Below are 16,543 nucleotides of genomic sequence, written 5' to 3' on the forward strand. Positions count from 1 at the left end.
AGCCGGGCTGACGAGACGCACCACAGACTTGGTGCGGGGAGCAGGAATGGGCCGGACTGGGATGACGAAGCGTACCACAGGCTCGATGCGGAGAGCAGGAACAGGCCGGACCGGGCTGGCGACGCGCACCACAGGCTTGATGCGAGGAACAGGAACAGACCGGACCGCACTGGGGACACACACCACTGGCCCTACGCAGAGATCAGGAACGGGCCCGACCGGACTGGTAACACACCCCAGTACCTCTCGCCGTGCCTCCACACTTTCCCTCTCCTCTGTGACCAGTGGCCCCCTTAACCTGGCGGCCTCCTCTGCGCACCCGCTGGACCGCCCATCGCGGCCTCCTGCTGCCCCGTCGCTCCCACGACGTGAGCCCCCTAAACATTTTCTGGGGGTCTCTCCTCCCCGTGGACCAGGCCTCCCTAGTTCTCGCCAGACTCTCACCCCACTGCTCCAAAGTCCAACCTCTCTGCTCTTCACTTGGCTTGGCCCAGTCGAGACTCCTACTCCACTGATCCCAGGTCCATCCTCTCTCCTCCCCACGCTGCTTGGTCCTGTCTTGGTGGGTTCTTCTGTCACGATCGTCGGGAACAGATGAGGACCAAGGCGCAGCGTTGCAGGCAAACATACTCTTTATTGAGCGAAACGCGATCAAAACAACAAAGACGGTAACGTGACAGTACACGGTCAAACACAACCAACTTGAAACAAGAACCCACAAAAACCAAAGGAAAAACCGACAGTTTAAATATGGCTCCCAATCAGAGACAACCAGCAAACAGCTGACACTCGTTGCCTCTGATTGGGAGTCACTCAGGCCAACATAGAAATAGAGAACATAGATCTACACACCCTGGCTCAACATAACAGTGTCCCCAGAGCCAGGGCGTGACAGAGATTCTTCAAATAGCCACCCTTTGCCTTGGTGACAGCTTTGCACACTATTGGCATTCTCTCAACCAGCTTCACCAGGAAAGCTTTTCCAACAGTCTTGAAGGAGTTCCCACATATGCTGAGCACTTGTTGGCTGCTTTTCCTTCGCTCTGCGGTACGACTCATCCCAAACCATCTCAGTTTGGTTGAGGTTGGGGGATTGTGGAGGCCAGGTCATCTGATGCAGCACTCCATCACTCTCCTTCTTGGTAAAATAGCCCTTACACAGCCTGGAGGCTGGTCATTGTCCTGTTGAAAAACAATTGATAGTCCCACTAAGCCCAAACCAGATGGGATGGCGAATCGCTGCAGAATGCTGTGGTAGCCATGCTGGTTAAGTGTGCCTTGAATTCTAAGTAAATCACAGACAGTGTCACCAGCAAAGCACCCCCACACCATAACACCTCCTCCTCCATGCTTTACAGTGGGAAATATACATGCAGAGATCATCCGTTCACCCACACCGCGTCTCACAAAGAAACGTTTGGAACCAAAAATCTCAAATTTGGACTCCAGACCAAAGGACACATTTCCACAGGTCTAATGTCCATTGCTCGTGTTTCTTGGCCCAAGCAAGTCTCTTCTTATTATTGGTGTCCTTTAGTAGTGGTTTCTTTGCAGCAATTCAACCATGAAGGCCTGATTCACACAGTCTCCTCTGAACAGTTGATGTTGAGATGTGTCTGTTACTTGAACTCTGTGAAGCATTTCTTTGGGCTGCAATTCCTGAGGCTGGTAACTCTAATGAACTTATCCTCTGCAGCAGAGGTAACTCTGGGTCTTCCATTCCTGTGGTGGTCCTCATGAGAGCCAGTTTCATCATAGGACTTGATGGTTTTTGCGACTGCACTTGAAGAAACTTTCAAAGTTCTTGAAATGTTCCGTATTGACTGACCTTCATGTCTTAAAGTAATGATGGACTAGTTTCTCTTTGCTTATTTGAGCTGTTCTTGCCATAATATGGACTTGGTCTTTTACCAAATAGGGCTATCTTCTGTATACCCCCCCTACCTTGTCACAACACAACTGATTGGCTCAAACGCATTACGAAGGAAAGAAATTCCACAAATTAACTTTTAAGAAGGCACACCTGTTAATTGAAATGCATTCCAGGTGACTACCTCATGAAGCTGGTTGAGAGAATGCCAAGAGTGTGCAAAGCTGTCATCAAGGCAAAGGGTGGCTATTAGAAGAATCTAAAATCTAAAATATATTTTGATTTCTTTAAAACTTTTTTGGTTACTACATGATTCCATATGTGTTATTTCATAGTTTTTATGTCTTCACTATTATTCTACAATGTAGAAAATAGTAAAAATAAAGAAAAACCTTGAATGAGTAGGTGTTCTAAAATGTTTGGCCGGTAGTGTATATATATTTTAATATTTTCTGGAAGATCATTCAGTAGGAATTCTCAATTACAGATCTTGAAAATGAATCATGTATTGATGGTGTATTGAAATTTGCATATTATATATTTCGACAATGGTTCATCACGGTTTACCACTGTCCTGAACTGAAGTGATGTGCTACCGTACACAATAAGAATACATTCATAATCCTAATGAGTGTATGGTAATTCCAGGAATTTACAGGAAATTACTGTAAACTATATTTTCATGTTCTAAAAGGTATTCACACAATGAGCGATTACATTTTCCCTCATTGTTGGCACAACAGAATGTTGCCCATTAGACCTTAATGTACTTTAGATGCCAATAATGGTCTGATGGAAACACACATCAGCCTTCTGATTACAGTGATTAAGCTTACTACCATCCTGAACCCTCCATATGTTGGCCCCTGATTGGCCCAGCATACTGTCGGTCACACAGCATATTATGTTCATATATCACAGAGACTCACTAGAGAGGCCCACCACATTGATACCCCAGCATTGATTTCTGCTCCACTGTTGGTTCACCCTGATTGACAGAGTCTTTGTTAGGCAGAGTTATGTGGGCTTGTTATCCTGTCAGGGCCCTGCTGGTCTTAGTTAGTCATGTGGATAATTACAAAGACATCAAACCCGACAGCATACACCCAACAGGCCTAGGATGAAAAGCAAGAGACATGAGCAAAGGCACTCAAGAGCAAGCAACCTTGCATACTGTACTGTAGCTACATCACTGCAGCGCCACCAGTGTCATGTCAGTGACAGTGTTAAGTGTTAATTAATAAAGAGTGCTATATGGATCGTGTATAAATATCACACACTACGCTTCCTTGCTTCAATTTATAATTAATCATTATCTCTATAGAAATAGTGCATATAAGTGAGGGTGTTTACACTAGAAGCATGGGTTTGTATGTTTATTAAGCGAACAATTCTTTGTGTGATTGTGTGAGTGTTTAATGAGTCGAAAAAGCAAATAAGAGGGTTCAACTTGGGTATCCAATAGAGATTGTCTTTGTAGTTGCTCTGTTTCCTTCCTTCCGCTTCCTGAGTCACTATTTGAACATACGAAATAAGGAGCCAATCCAGTGGCAGTTCAGCTGAGTTGCCTCTGTGTTACCACAGACTTGGCATCGCAGACGCCATGGGAGGATCCCACAGTAATCACATTTGTTTGAGCTGCACAGAGGGGCTTTGCTTCAGTTGACAACTCAGAGAGAGATACACCCCACTCCACAGGCCACCACTGAGCTGATTTACACTGTTACAGCAAAACATTATTCTTTCAACGTCATAAACCCTGAGCATTGTTTGATTAATGCACTATGCAGGTTCATCTAATAATGCCGCTAATTCTAAATGGGGAGCCTCTCGGGGTGTTGTCAAGAAGGGCCTGTTGTGGAAGATTTTCAGTTATCTGAGATAGATGGTAACCCGTCTGTTGATTGTGTGTTGCTGATTAGATCAGTTCCAAGTTATGGTGGAAGTTACTGCGAAAATTGACTTCATGAAATTGTCCCAATGTCCTTGTCTTGAATTGAAAGCAAACTGTGATGGATATTGCATTGTGAAGGGAGATGGAAAACACTTGCAGTGCATGTTGATAACCAAAATTGTTACTGATATTATTGTCATTTTCCTGCAGAACTTTGCATATGCTGTGTAATAGAGTTTGTTGTTCTTTTCACTCTCTGCTCTGACATTTATGAATGTCTGAGAGATAGCAGAATGGTGATACCACAGAAAAATTGAAATCTTTAAATCATATTCATACTCATTTCAATGTATTTCTATTGCGTTTATGGAGAGGAGATGTATACTTCCTGTATCGTATTGCATTATATCCCTGACGCTCAAAGCCATTCTCACAGCATAATGCATTTTTTAAGAGTAAATCTCAAATGCATTTTTTACCTTTCGAGGTGCTGAGATTTTTCTTATTTCTGTCATCCCCTTCACCCAAAACACTAACCATGCATGTGGGGAGATTGGCTCTAGTCTAGTAGGTGTTGTGGAATTAAATGATTTCTCCCTGCTGTTGATGCTGTGTCAATGGCATTGCTCTTGTGCCATAATGCTACACTGTCCGCATAAGAGAACCCTTTTTGGTTCCACGTAGAACCCTTTTGGGTTTCATGTAGAACCCTCTGTGGAAAAGGTCCTACATGGAACCAAAAGGGTTCTTCAAAGGGTTCTCCTAAGGGGACACCTTTTTTTCTAAGAGTGTATGCTTGTTGGAGCCTATGTGTCAACATGGATTTTACCTTTGTGTGAAATGGGGTTTAAACAAGCAGTGTGTGTCTATGAGATGTTAGTCCATCGCCTGTTGACCCTTCCTCCTATGTCTGAACGCTTGTCCTTTCATATGGAGGGGTCCATGAATCCTATCTGTCTTCCCTGATCGCTTGTGAAGCCAGGATGTTGTGTGTGTCAGCTTGCAGTGACTGAACTGCTATTGTATTGGATCCATTTAATAGAGCTTGTTTTGTGCCTCCATCTAACACTATGTACAGTACACACTGTCAAATATCTGCCATTCCCCAAACAATGCTTTGGAATGTACACTACTGTTTATTGCCTGTTCCTGTTTTCTCACGGCTCTGTCAGAGGAGGAGCACAGAGCAGTTAGAGCGAGCATGAGGTGAATGGGACATTGAGAAATGTGAGGGCTGGGTGAGGATTAGAATTTTACGGATAATAGTGGCCCAGGGCCATTGTATCAAAGACTGTTGGGTTCATACTTAGGCTAAGCCAGTTAAAACTTGTTTAGATTCCTTAAAGCATTCCGAGGGCAACTGAGCTGAGTCGTACAGAGATAATGCTTATACTGACAAATGAGTCTGCCTGCTTATTGCTTTCAGACATATTAATAAATTATGAATGGCCAAGCTCATTTATTTATCCTCCCACATTCTATTTTGATTCAACTGCAGCCATAATGTTTGGGTAATGGCATTTCTTTGTATGATGTCTGTCTGTCTGTCTGTCTGACTGATTCCCTCTCCTTCTCTCTTCTTCCCATTTTCTATCTCTGCCTCTCTCTCTCTCTCTCTCTCTCCTCTCTCTCCTCTCACTCCTCTCTCTCCTCTATTCTCGCTCTCGCTTGCTCTCGCTCGCTCTCTCTCTCTCGCTCGCTCTCTCTCTCGCTCTCTCTTGCTCTCTCTCCCTTTTCAACTAAATTCCAATTCAAAAAGGCTTTAGGATGATCAAATGTTTTAGGACATTTAAATTGCTTTAGGACATACAAAGTATATGTCTCCATTCTCTCCTCAGGACCAGTAGCAGTGATCAGTGGTGAGGAGGACTCAGCCAGCCCCCTGCACCATGTCAACCATGGCATCATTACCCCCTGTACCCTTGACACTGGACCAGACGCTGTGGTAATTGGGATGACCCGTATCCCTGTCATTGAGAACCCGCAGTACTTCAGACACGGACACAACTGTAACAAGCCTGCTACCTGTGAGTACACAGCTCTGTTGACTTGTAATTGTTTTTATCATCCATCTGTATGTTCCAACCAACATGGGCTAGGTTTTGCCCAAGGTCCAACGTGCCCTCTGTATCCCTTCACACAGAAGTAATTCATTTAGGCCTACCTTGAAAGACTTAAAGTGATTTTCTATATTAGAGAGAAGCAGCACCATATGTCTCACTGTAGGTGTGACCATTTTCTATTAAATAATTTAGTCATAGGATATACAGTGAGTATACCAAACATTAGGAACACCTTCCTAATGTTGAGTTGCACCCCCTTTTGCCCTCAGAACAGCCTCAATTTGTCGGGGCATGGACTCTACAAGGTTTCGAAAGCGTTCCACAGGGATGCTGGCCCATGTTGACTCCAATGCTTCCTACAATCAAGTTGGCTGGATGTCCTTTGAGTAGTGGACCATTCTTGATACACACAGGAAACCATTGGGCGTGAAAAACCCAGCCTGGCACCTACTACCATACCCCGTTCAAAGGCACTTAAATATTTTGTCTTGCCCTCTGAATGGCACACATACACAATCCATGTCTCAATTGTCTCAAGGCTTAAAAATACTTATTTAACCTGTCTCCTTCCCTTCATCTACACTGATTGAAGTGGATTTAACAAGTGACATCAATAAAGGATCATAGCTTTCACCTGGATTGACTTTGTCAGTCTGTCATGGAAAGAGTAGGTGTTCTTAATGTTTTGTAAACTCAGTTTAGATAAAATCATACTTAAATTATACATGTAAGACTGCCTTAAGCATGAGGTCCTGTGAAAGTTCCTTTATTTTCCATGTTGCCTTGATCCGTCCTAATCTGGGAATGTTTCAGTCTTTGGGATTTAAAGATATTGCCCAGTTGGCAGTCTTCTTAACTCTCTACATGTAGCGCTATGCTGCGCTTTATATGATCCGCATCATAATCATGATTCCAAATTGGATTTACTGCCTTTCCACAGATGTGTTTACGTTCGTTATTTCCTACCTCTACTCTGCATTTGGCAGTGTATCCATTTCCAGCGGCTCTCTTTTGTAGGAATCCTTCCTGAAGTGAGTTAGATTTGTCAAATCGTCTTAATGTATCTGCCTCTAAAGATGGCGTCTGATGAATCATCCTCTCAAGGGTTCCAGAAACCTGTGTCTGAACACAGACTATAGTGGCTGCCATATCCGCTCATTGTTCCCTATGTTGTCTGTATCCAAGCAGCTCTTATCTCCATTTAACTCTAAATACTTTATTTGTTTGCTCTCAAATGTTGCTCCTATTGGATTATTTGGAAGTTAAACACCCAGTAAGGTCCTCCCCATTTTGATATCCCTTGAAGAAGAATTAAGAGCTGATTACATTAACTAATGCTGTGCAGTCCCTCACATTGACTTTCCCCGCTCTTAGATTTCTGTTCAGTTCTCTTTTTCCTAATGAATTGGTTTTTGTTTTATTGTTCCAAGAGTCATGTATTGATTAAAGGCTTTTTTATCTCTGCCCCAGCTTTTTAAACATAATTTGTTGAGTATCTCCCCTTAAAGAATGATTGGAATTACTGTATGTCTCTATCTGAAAAAGACAAACTGTGCTTTTCAGTGTTTTGAAATATCTTGGTTTTGTAAGGAATCTGGAGCTGAGGGCTTCATTTGTCTGCAGGTGCTTTCAGTGTTATGTTATGCACGGGCCATTTAGCAGGTCTCATTAGCCATGTAATAGTACAGCATTTTATATATCGCACTATTACCACCTATGCCTTTGATGTTAGGCTACAGAATGTTATATTACTCTGTAGCAGCAGGCTAAGTTTATATCTGACCTGGCATGATCACACTTGTAATTGGGTCAATACTAAATGTGGCTAAGGTCCGGATATCCTTGAGACGCTAATTGTTCACATTTCCGTGAACCTTTAAGAAAAAAGAGAAACCGGTGAAAAATGATGGGAGGCACACAGAGGCAAACCAAACCAATATCCGCTTTTCCATCTGATACCAATTCAAGTAGTGCCTTGTGGCTGTGGAGAGAGAAGCACATCATGAATGGCATGTAAAGCAGCAGGATTTGTCATGTTATGTGGGGGACATGCTACAGGACGTGATGTGAATTCATAAGCTCTGGGTAAAGATGAGTAACTGTCACTCTCCCGTAGTCACGGTTCTCATCAGAGCCAGCGGGGCTATGTTTAACTAAATGAGTGGTCTACAGCTCACACACCTGCCCCTGCAGGCACACGCATCAAATCAAATCAAATCAAACAAATTGTATTGGCCACATGTGCCGAATACAACAGGTGCAGACATTACAGTGAAATGTTTACTTACAGCCCTTAACCAACAGTGCATTTATTTTTAACAAAAAAAGTAAAAATAAAACAACAACAAAAAAAGTGTTGAGAAAAAAAGAGCAGAAGTAAAATAAAATAACAGTAGGGAGGCTATATATACAGGGGGGTACCGGTGCAGAGTCAATGTGCGGGGGCACCGGCTAGTTGAGGTAGTTGAAGTAATATGTACATGTGGGCAGAGTTAAAGTGACTATGCATAAATAATTAACAGAGTAGCAGCAGCGTAAAAGGATGGGGTGGGGGGGGGGGCAGTGCAAATAGTCCGGGTAGCCATGATTAGCTGTTCAGGAGTCTTATGGCTTGGGGGTAGAAGCTGTTGAGAAGTCTTTTGGACCTAGACTTGGCACTCCGGTACCGCTTGCCGTGCGGTAGCAGAGAGAACAGTCTATGACTAGGGTGGCTGTAGTCTTTGAAAATTTTGAGGGCTTTCCTCTGACACCACCTGGTATAGAGGTCCTGGATGGCAGGAAGCTTGGCCCCAGTGATGTACTGGGCCGTACGCACTACCCTCTGTAGTGCCTTGCGGTTGGAGGCCAAGCAGTTGCCATACCAGGCGGTGATGCAACCAGTCAGGATGCTCTCGATGGTGCAGCTGTATAATTTTTTGAGGATCTGAGGACCCATGCCAAATCTTTTCAGTCTCCTGAGGGGGAATAGGCTTTGTCGTGCCCTCTTCACGACTGTCTTGGTGTGTTTGGACCATGATAGTTCATTGGTGATGTGGACACCAAGGAACTTGAAGCTCTCAACCTGTTCCACTACAGCCCCGTCGATGAGAATGGGGGCGTGCTCAGTCCTCTTTTTCTTCCTGTAGTCCACAATCATCTCCTTTGTCTTGGTCACGTTGAGGGAGAGGTTGTTGTCCTGGCACCACACGGCCAGGTCTCTGACCTCCTCCCTATAGGCTGTCTCATCGTTGTTGGTGATCAGGCCTACCACTGTTGTGTCGTCGGCAAACTTAATGATGGTGTTGGAGTCGTGCCTGGCCATGCAGTCATGGGTGAACAGGGAGTACAGGAGGGGGACTGAGCACGCACCCCTGAGGGGCCCCCGTGTTGAGGATCAGTGTGGCAGATGTGTTGTTACCTACCCTTACCACTTGGGGGCGGCCCGTCAGGAAGTCCAGGATCCAGTTGCAGAGGGAGGTGTTTACTCCCAGGATCCTTAGCTTAGTGATGAGCTTTGAGGGCACTATGGTGTTGAATGCTGAGCTGTAGTCAATGAATAGCATTCTCACGTAGGTGTTCCTCTTGTCCAGGTGGGAAAGGGCAGTGTGGAGTGCAATAGAGATTGCATCATCTGTGGATCTGTTGGGGCGGTATGCAAATTGGAGTGGGTCTAGGGTTTCTGGGATAATGCTGTTGATGTGAGCCATGACCAGCCTTTCAAAGCACTTCATGGCTACAGACGTCAGTGCTACGGGTCGGTAGTCATTTAGGCAGGTTATCTTAGAGTCCTTGGGCACGGGGACTATGGTGGTCTGCTTGAAACATGTTGATATTACAGACTCAGTCAGGGACATGTTGAAAATGTCAGTGAAGACACTTGCCAGTTGGTCAGCACATGCTCGGAGTACACGTCCTGGTAATCCGTCTGGCCCTGCAGCCTTGTGAATGTTGACCTGCTTAAAAGTCTTACTCACATCGGCTACGGAGAGCGTGATCACATAGTCATCCGGAACAGCTGGTGCTCTCATGCATGCTTCAGTGTTGCTTGCCTCGAAGCGAGCATAGAAGTGGTTTAGCTCGTCTGGAAGTCTTGTGTCACTGGGCAGCTCGCGGCGGTGCTTCCCTTTGTAGTCTGTAATAGTTTTCAAGCCCTGCCACATCCGACGAGCGTCAGAGCCAGTGTAGTATGATTCAATCTTAGTCCTGTATTGACTCTTTGCCTGTTTGATGGTTCGTTGGAGGGCATAGCGGGATTTCTTATAAGCGTCCGGGTTAGAGTCCCGCTCCTTGAAAGCGGCAGCTCTACCCTTTAGCTCAGTGCGGATGTTTCCTGTAATCCATGGCTTCTGGTTGGGGTATGTACGTACGGTCACTGGGGACGACATCATCGATGTATTTATTGATGAAGCCAGTGACTGATGTGGTGTACTCCTCAATGCTATCTGAAGAATCCCGGATCATGTTCCAGTCTGTGCTAGCAAAACAGTCCTGTAGCTTAGCATCTGTGTCATCTGACCACTTTTTTATTAACCGAGTCACTGGTGCTTCCTGCTTTAGTTTTTGCTTATAAGCAGGAATCAGGAGGATAGAGTTATGGTCAGATTTGCCAAATGGAGGGCGAGGGAGAGCTTTGTATGCGTCTCTGTGTGTGGAGTAAAGGTGGTCTAGAGTTTTTTTTCCTCTGGTTGCACATTTAACATGCTGGTAGAAATTAGGTAGAACGGATTTAAGTTTCCCTGCATTAAAGTCCCCGGCCACTAGGAGCACTGCATCTGGATGAGCGTTTTCCTGTTGATTTATGGCCTTATACAGCTCATTCAGTGCAATCTTAATGCCAGCATTGGTTTGTGGTGGTAAATAGACAGCTATGAAAAATATAGATGAAAACTCTCTTGGTAAATAGTGTGGTCTACAGCTTATCATAAGATACTCTACCTCAGGCGAGCATAACCTCGAGACCACACACACGCACACACACCCTTATTTTTTATTTTATTTTTTTATCACTTGAAAAAATCACTGCTTTTCGGATACACATGACTTACAAGTTATTCTCTCATTTAAAAAAAATCACATGATTATTTTCACAATTTCCAGTTACATCTGGTCTTCCATCCAGGGACAGACCAGAACCAACCCTGCTTAGCTTCAGAGGCAAACCAGCAGTGGGATGCAGGGTGCAATATTGCTGGAATTAATGTGCTAAAACAGGGTAACATAGCAAAAGATAGGGGAAATTGCAGGAACGAGGGAGGCGTTTTATTGAATCATATGTGAAAATGCACTTCCACATATGAAAGTGAGTGGAGTTTTCTTACATGTGAACCTGAAAATTCACGTGAGGTGAAAACATGTTAATTCATGTGAGGTTAAAAGTTGGTGTTAACATGTGAACTCTAAATTTAATACAGATACATGTGAAAATATGGTTTCACATGTGAAATTTAAGGTCAACATGTGAAAACGGCTATGTGAAACTGCAAATTTGACATATGTTTTTTTGGTAAGGGCACACGCACACACGTACAATATATTCCAGACTTGGGGGGCTGACAGGGTTCAGAAGGGAGACCCAATGAGAGGGAGGAAATCACATTTAGTACTGAAAAATACATTACAGGAGTTATATATTGCATGAATTTTTTAAGCCAACATGTCTGAGTTATAATCCATCAAGGTCTGTCTGTGTCTGTGTGTGCGTGTGTGCGTGAGCATGTGTGTGCACATGCATGCGTGTCTGTGTGACTGTTCATCTGTGTGTATATGTGTGTGTCTCTGCATGTGATTGCTTGCATACTGTATTTCTTGTACAAAAAATATAATTAAGATGTAGTATATTGAACTTTGAACATTCATTATATAGTACACCAGGATCCAAATCAGATGGGGAAGAAAATGAAGTAAAATGCCATATGTACTGCATTTAATATGTAATGTAAGAGGCATTGACAGTTTAATATGAGAGACTCAAAACCCTAGACAAACACTCAGAGAAACACTGCTTGGATAAAGCTGACCTTATGGACTTTAAGTTGGCAATGAGATTTGTTCAACCAATCAATAAACAGAGGAAAAACCAAGATCTACTTTATCCTCTTTGACTTTCCTTCACAAGGCACTGAACAATGGGGGTTTCTTTCCTCCGAGAGATCAGCGGAGTAGAAAGCAATAAGCATATACACACTGTTGACTGCCGTCGTCTACAGTGCAGTGAAATTCACTGTGAAATTACTTTTTGAGCTTAAAAGCTTGATATCTTAATGAGCTCTATTACCTGGTATTTTTTTTAAAGCAATCGTCACATATCATCCTCTTTAGTGCAAATGGGTATAATGTTCTTCAAACATTTATAGACCCATCATATCTTCTAAATGTATGCTTTCACTTTCTTATACATTACAGATATACATTGTCTGTTTGTGATAATAGATGTGTTCGATATATAAAGATAACAGACTCACTTGAGCTCCCTGTAGATAAAATATATCACCAAAAAGATGCTAACTTTTCTCTTAGCAGAGACAACAGCAAACCTTGCCCAGCTCACTCCAGGGCTTTTTAAACTTAATTACAGCAAGACTTGAGTTCTAGTAGAAATCCATGTCCCCGAGAGCACTGTCGTTATTTTCTCTGACTGCCCCGAGCTCAGAGAGCATGGAGAACACAGATAGCACTCAGTCATTTCACAGGGGTGGTTTTCCACATGTCTTTATAGAAACATAAATCACAGCATGCCCCTCAGCCAGTCTAATGCCGCAGCTGATGAAGAATTAGATCCATCATGGAAGTCACCTCGTGTGGTTATCACCACTGATATTTCTATTTACTCCGACTGCAACAGTAAATCCAGTGGCTACAGCCAGGGTCATACATGTACATGGCTTTCATTGATAATTGATATGTCAGTCTTGGATCTTATTTAATACAAGATGCACAGAGGTTTGAATGGAAATATAAATGTACCTACAGTGCCTTGCAAAAGTATTCATCCCACTTGGAGTTTTTTTTGCATTACAACCTGTAATTTAAATTGATTTTTATTTGAATTTCATGTAATGGACATAGACAAAAAAGTCCAAATTGGTGAAGTAAAATGAAAAATATAACTTGTTTCAAATAATTCAAAAAAATTAATAACGGAAAAGTGGTGCGTGCATATGTATTCAACCCCTTTGCTATGAAGCCCCTAAATAAGATATGGTTAAATTACCTTCAGACGTCACATAATTAGTTAAATGAAGTCCACCTGTGTGCAATCTAAGTGTCACATGATCTCAGTATATATACACCTGTTCTGAAAGGCCCCAGAGTCTGCAACACCACTAAGCAAGGGGCACCACCAAGCAAGCAGCACCATTAAGACCAAGGAGCTCTCCAAACAGGTCAGGGACGAAGTTGTGGAGAAGTACAAATCAGGGTTGGGTTATAAAAAAATATCCAAACCTTTGAACATCCAACGGAGCACCATTAAATCCATTATTAAAAAATTGAAAGAATATGGCACCACGACAAACCTGCCAAGAGAGGGCCGCCCACCAAAACTCATGGACCAGGCAAGGAAGGCATTAATCAGAGAGGCAACAAAGAGACCAAAGATAACCCTGAAGGAGCTGCAAAGCTCCACAGCGGAGATTGGAGTATCTGTCCATAGGACCACTTTAAGCCGTACACTCCACAGAGCAGGGCTTCACGGAAGAGTGGCCAGAAAAAAAGCCATTGCTTAAAGAAAAAAAGAATCAAACACGTTTGGTGTTCGCGAAAAGGCATGTGGGAGACTCCCCAAACATATGGAAGAAGGTAATCTTGGCCATCAAGGAAAACGCTATGTCTGGCGCAAACCAAACACCTCTCATCCCCCCGAGAACGGGGGGCGGCAGGTAGCTTAGTGGTTAAGAGCGTTGTGCCAGTAACCGAAAGGTCGCTGGTTCTAATCCCTGAGCCGACTAGGTGAAAAATCTTTCAATGTGCCCTTGAGCAAGGCACTTAACCCTAATTGCTCCTGTAAGTCGCTCTGGATAAGAGCGTCTGCTAAATTACAAAAAAAAAAAAAAACACCATCTCCACAGTGAAGCATGGTGGTGGCAGCATCATGCTGTGGGGATGTTCTTCATCGACAGGGACTGGGAAACTGGTCAGAATTGAAGGAATGATGGATGGCGCTAAATACAGGGAAATTCTTGAGGGAAACCTGTTTCAGTCTTCCAGAGATTTGAGACTGGGACGGAGGTTCACCTTCCAGCAGGACAATGACCTTAAGCATACTGCTAAAGCAACACTCGAGTGGTTTAAGGGGAAACATTTAAATGTCTTGGAATGGCCTAGTCAAAGCCCAGACCTCAATCCAATTGAGAATTCGTGGTATGACTTAAAGATTGCTGTACACCAACGGAACCCATCCAACTTGAAGGAGCTGGAGCAGTTTTGCCTTGAAAAATGGGCAAAAATCCCAGTGGCTAGATGTGCCAAGCTTATAGAGACTTGCAGCTGTAATTGCTGCAAAAGGTGGCTCTACAAAGTATTGACTTTGGGGGGTGGTGAATAGTTATTCACGCTCATGTTTTCTTTTCTTTTTTTTCTTATTTCTTGTTTGTTTTACAAATAAAAATATTTTGCATCTTCAAAGTGGTAGGCATGTCGTGTAAATCAAATGATACAAACCCCCCAAAAATCTATTTTAATTCCAGGTTGTAAGGCAACAAAATAGGAAAAATGCCAAGGGGGGTGAATACTTTCCCTTTGTTAGAATAGCGAATTATAATGTATCAAAAGCATAAATATTTTACTTGAAGAGATACGTGATCATTAATATTCTTTCACAGAACCATCAAGCTCAGAATCTGCAGTTAGATTGACATTCCCTTAATTAATCAAGGAACTAATTAGATTAAATGTATTTTTATCATGAGTGTCTCTGTGGTCAGAGCCTGTGCCCGGTCAGAATGTTCCCTCTCTCCACTACCAGCTAGTTACTGGGCTGCAGGACAGCCAGGCTGAGTGCAGGGAGAGAGAGGGCTGATAGGAGGAGCACACCTTGTGGTCGGCTGGGTTTCCTTCCGATCACCTGCAGGTGAAAAGTCTGGGAAATTAAACCTTATTGGTGACATAAAGGCAGGAGACTTTTACCTCTTCAGACAACCTCCTTGTTCTAGCACTCTGCCTGGTGTGTTAATGAAAAGGGTTCTATCATCTGCCAGATTAAGTTAAAGAATGGTTTTATTTTTCTAGCTTTTCGTAATGAGCTCATTTAAAATATTCATGATGAAATGCAGATATGGCTAGTGAAGAGCTGTTGTCTAAATTGATTTATTTGAGAAGTAATCACTTGAAGAGCTTCAGGCCAGAAGCATTTCAAATCACCTCAAAGACTTGGCTGTCTGTAGGGAATGATAGCCATGACAAAGGTTACCAAGAAGTAAAACACAATATTGTTACTATAGGACTCACTCACTCACTCACTACATTTTCTCATCTCCTTTTCTTTAGGCAGGTCATTTTGTGTTGCAATGTGATAACAACAGTATTCACAATCAAATACCATGTTGGTGCCTGTTTGCCCCCTGCTCCACCACTCTCTTCCCTTCTCCATACCCCCGGCACCAGTTCACTAATGGCTGTCCCCTACACAGAGATCATGAGCAAGAGATTAATTTTGTCCAGATGCAATCAATATCAGAGATTGGCTGTAACCCTACTCCATCACCCATAGCCAGATGTCGTGGCCTCTTCCCTCATCCATCTCTGTCTTCATCTGTTGTATTTTGGCCCAAAACAACACCCAAGGAGCCCAATCGTCCGGGAAACATCACAGCTATGTTTATGCTCAATTTAAGTATGAATGTGGGAGGTTATCTTCAAGTAAACAACTAGCCTCTTGAGAAAATAAACATATTTTGTAGGACATTTGTTAGGATAAAAGGAGAGTAATTATATGTAGTATCCATCATGGTTGAAGCCCTTTTCACATACATTACTGAACATACAGTATTATGATCAACAGGTCAAACATCTCATCGCTTGTTGGGTATGTGTTACTTGATTAATCCATTGCTTAATTCTTTCTGCCTCTAATTTCTTCCTTGAAATGAATAGTTAACGTAGCTATATGTATGCAAATGTGAGTCTCTCAACTCCTTAAAAGCATTCTAATTACAACCCAGCGGCATAACGGTCACCACACTGCAGACTGTAACCTTGCTCTGCGCTCCACCTCCTGCTATGCTACTGTATCCATCCATGGATGCAACGTCTGCTTCAGTACACAAGTCAGAAAGTTAATATGACCTTGATAGTGTCTCAATAACCGTTTAATAACATGCTAGACTCACGGGAGAGTTTCAACATTTAATTTGTCAATAAACTCTAAATTAAATACTAAAGCTTCACATATCGATAGTACAGGCTCTACTTTGATGATTCCAACGAACAGCAGGAGAATGTTTTGACTTCAGGATATCCATATTGTATTTCACATAACATTTCTTCCATTGAGGAAATCTGTGCTTGCCATTCTCCAGTCACATGTTAAAGTGGTTCTAATAAGTCATAGGAAGAGTTGGCCATTCTTTGTTTAAGTCAAATTATAGCTCTTGTATCAGCAGATGATGTGTGTGATTTGTACACTCACATAACTGTGATGACACGCTTTATAAAGTTTCTGCGACACAGACTGTGTGCAGAGTCTCTATAGCATCAAAAAAAGGATGATGGCTGTTTCAGCCCCAAAACATTTAGACTTGC

The 16,543-nt window shown here is 43.0% G+C and overlaps 1 protein-coding gene across 7 annotated transcripts in view; it reads left to right on the top strand.

Annotated features, from left to right (window-relative positions):
• The window catches only part of LOC121531766 (NT-3 growth factor receptor), a 271,096-nt gene that overhangs the window by 217,516 nt on the left and 37,037 nt on the right, over window positions 1-16,543 (top strand). For all 7 annotated transcript variants that reach the window (XM_045227136.1, XM_045227138.1, XM_045227137.1 and 4 more), the window contains one exon: window positions 5,603-5,791. In XM_045227136.1, the coding sequence (XP_045083071.1) occupies window positions 5,603-5,791 (189 nt within the window). The remainder of the gene's footprint in view (window positions 1-5,602; window positions 5,792-16,543) is intronic.

This window comes from Coregonus clupeaformis, chromosome 19 (genome assembly GCF_020615455.1).
Source record: "Coregonus clupeaformis isolate EN_2021a chromosome 19, ASM2061545v1, whole genome shotgun sequence".
Lineage (NCBI taxonomy): Eukaryota > Metazoa > Chordata > Actinopteri > Salmoniformes > Salmonidae > Coregonus > Coregonus clupeaformis.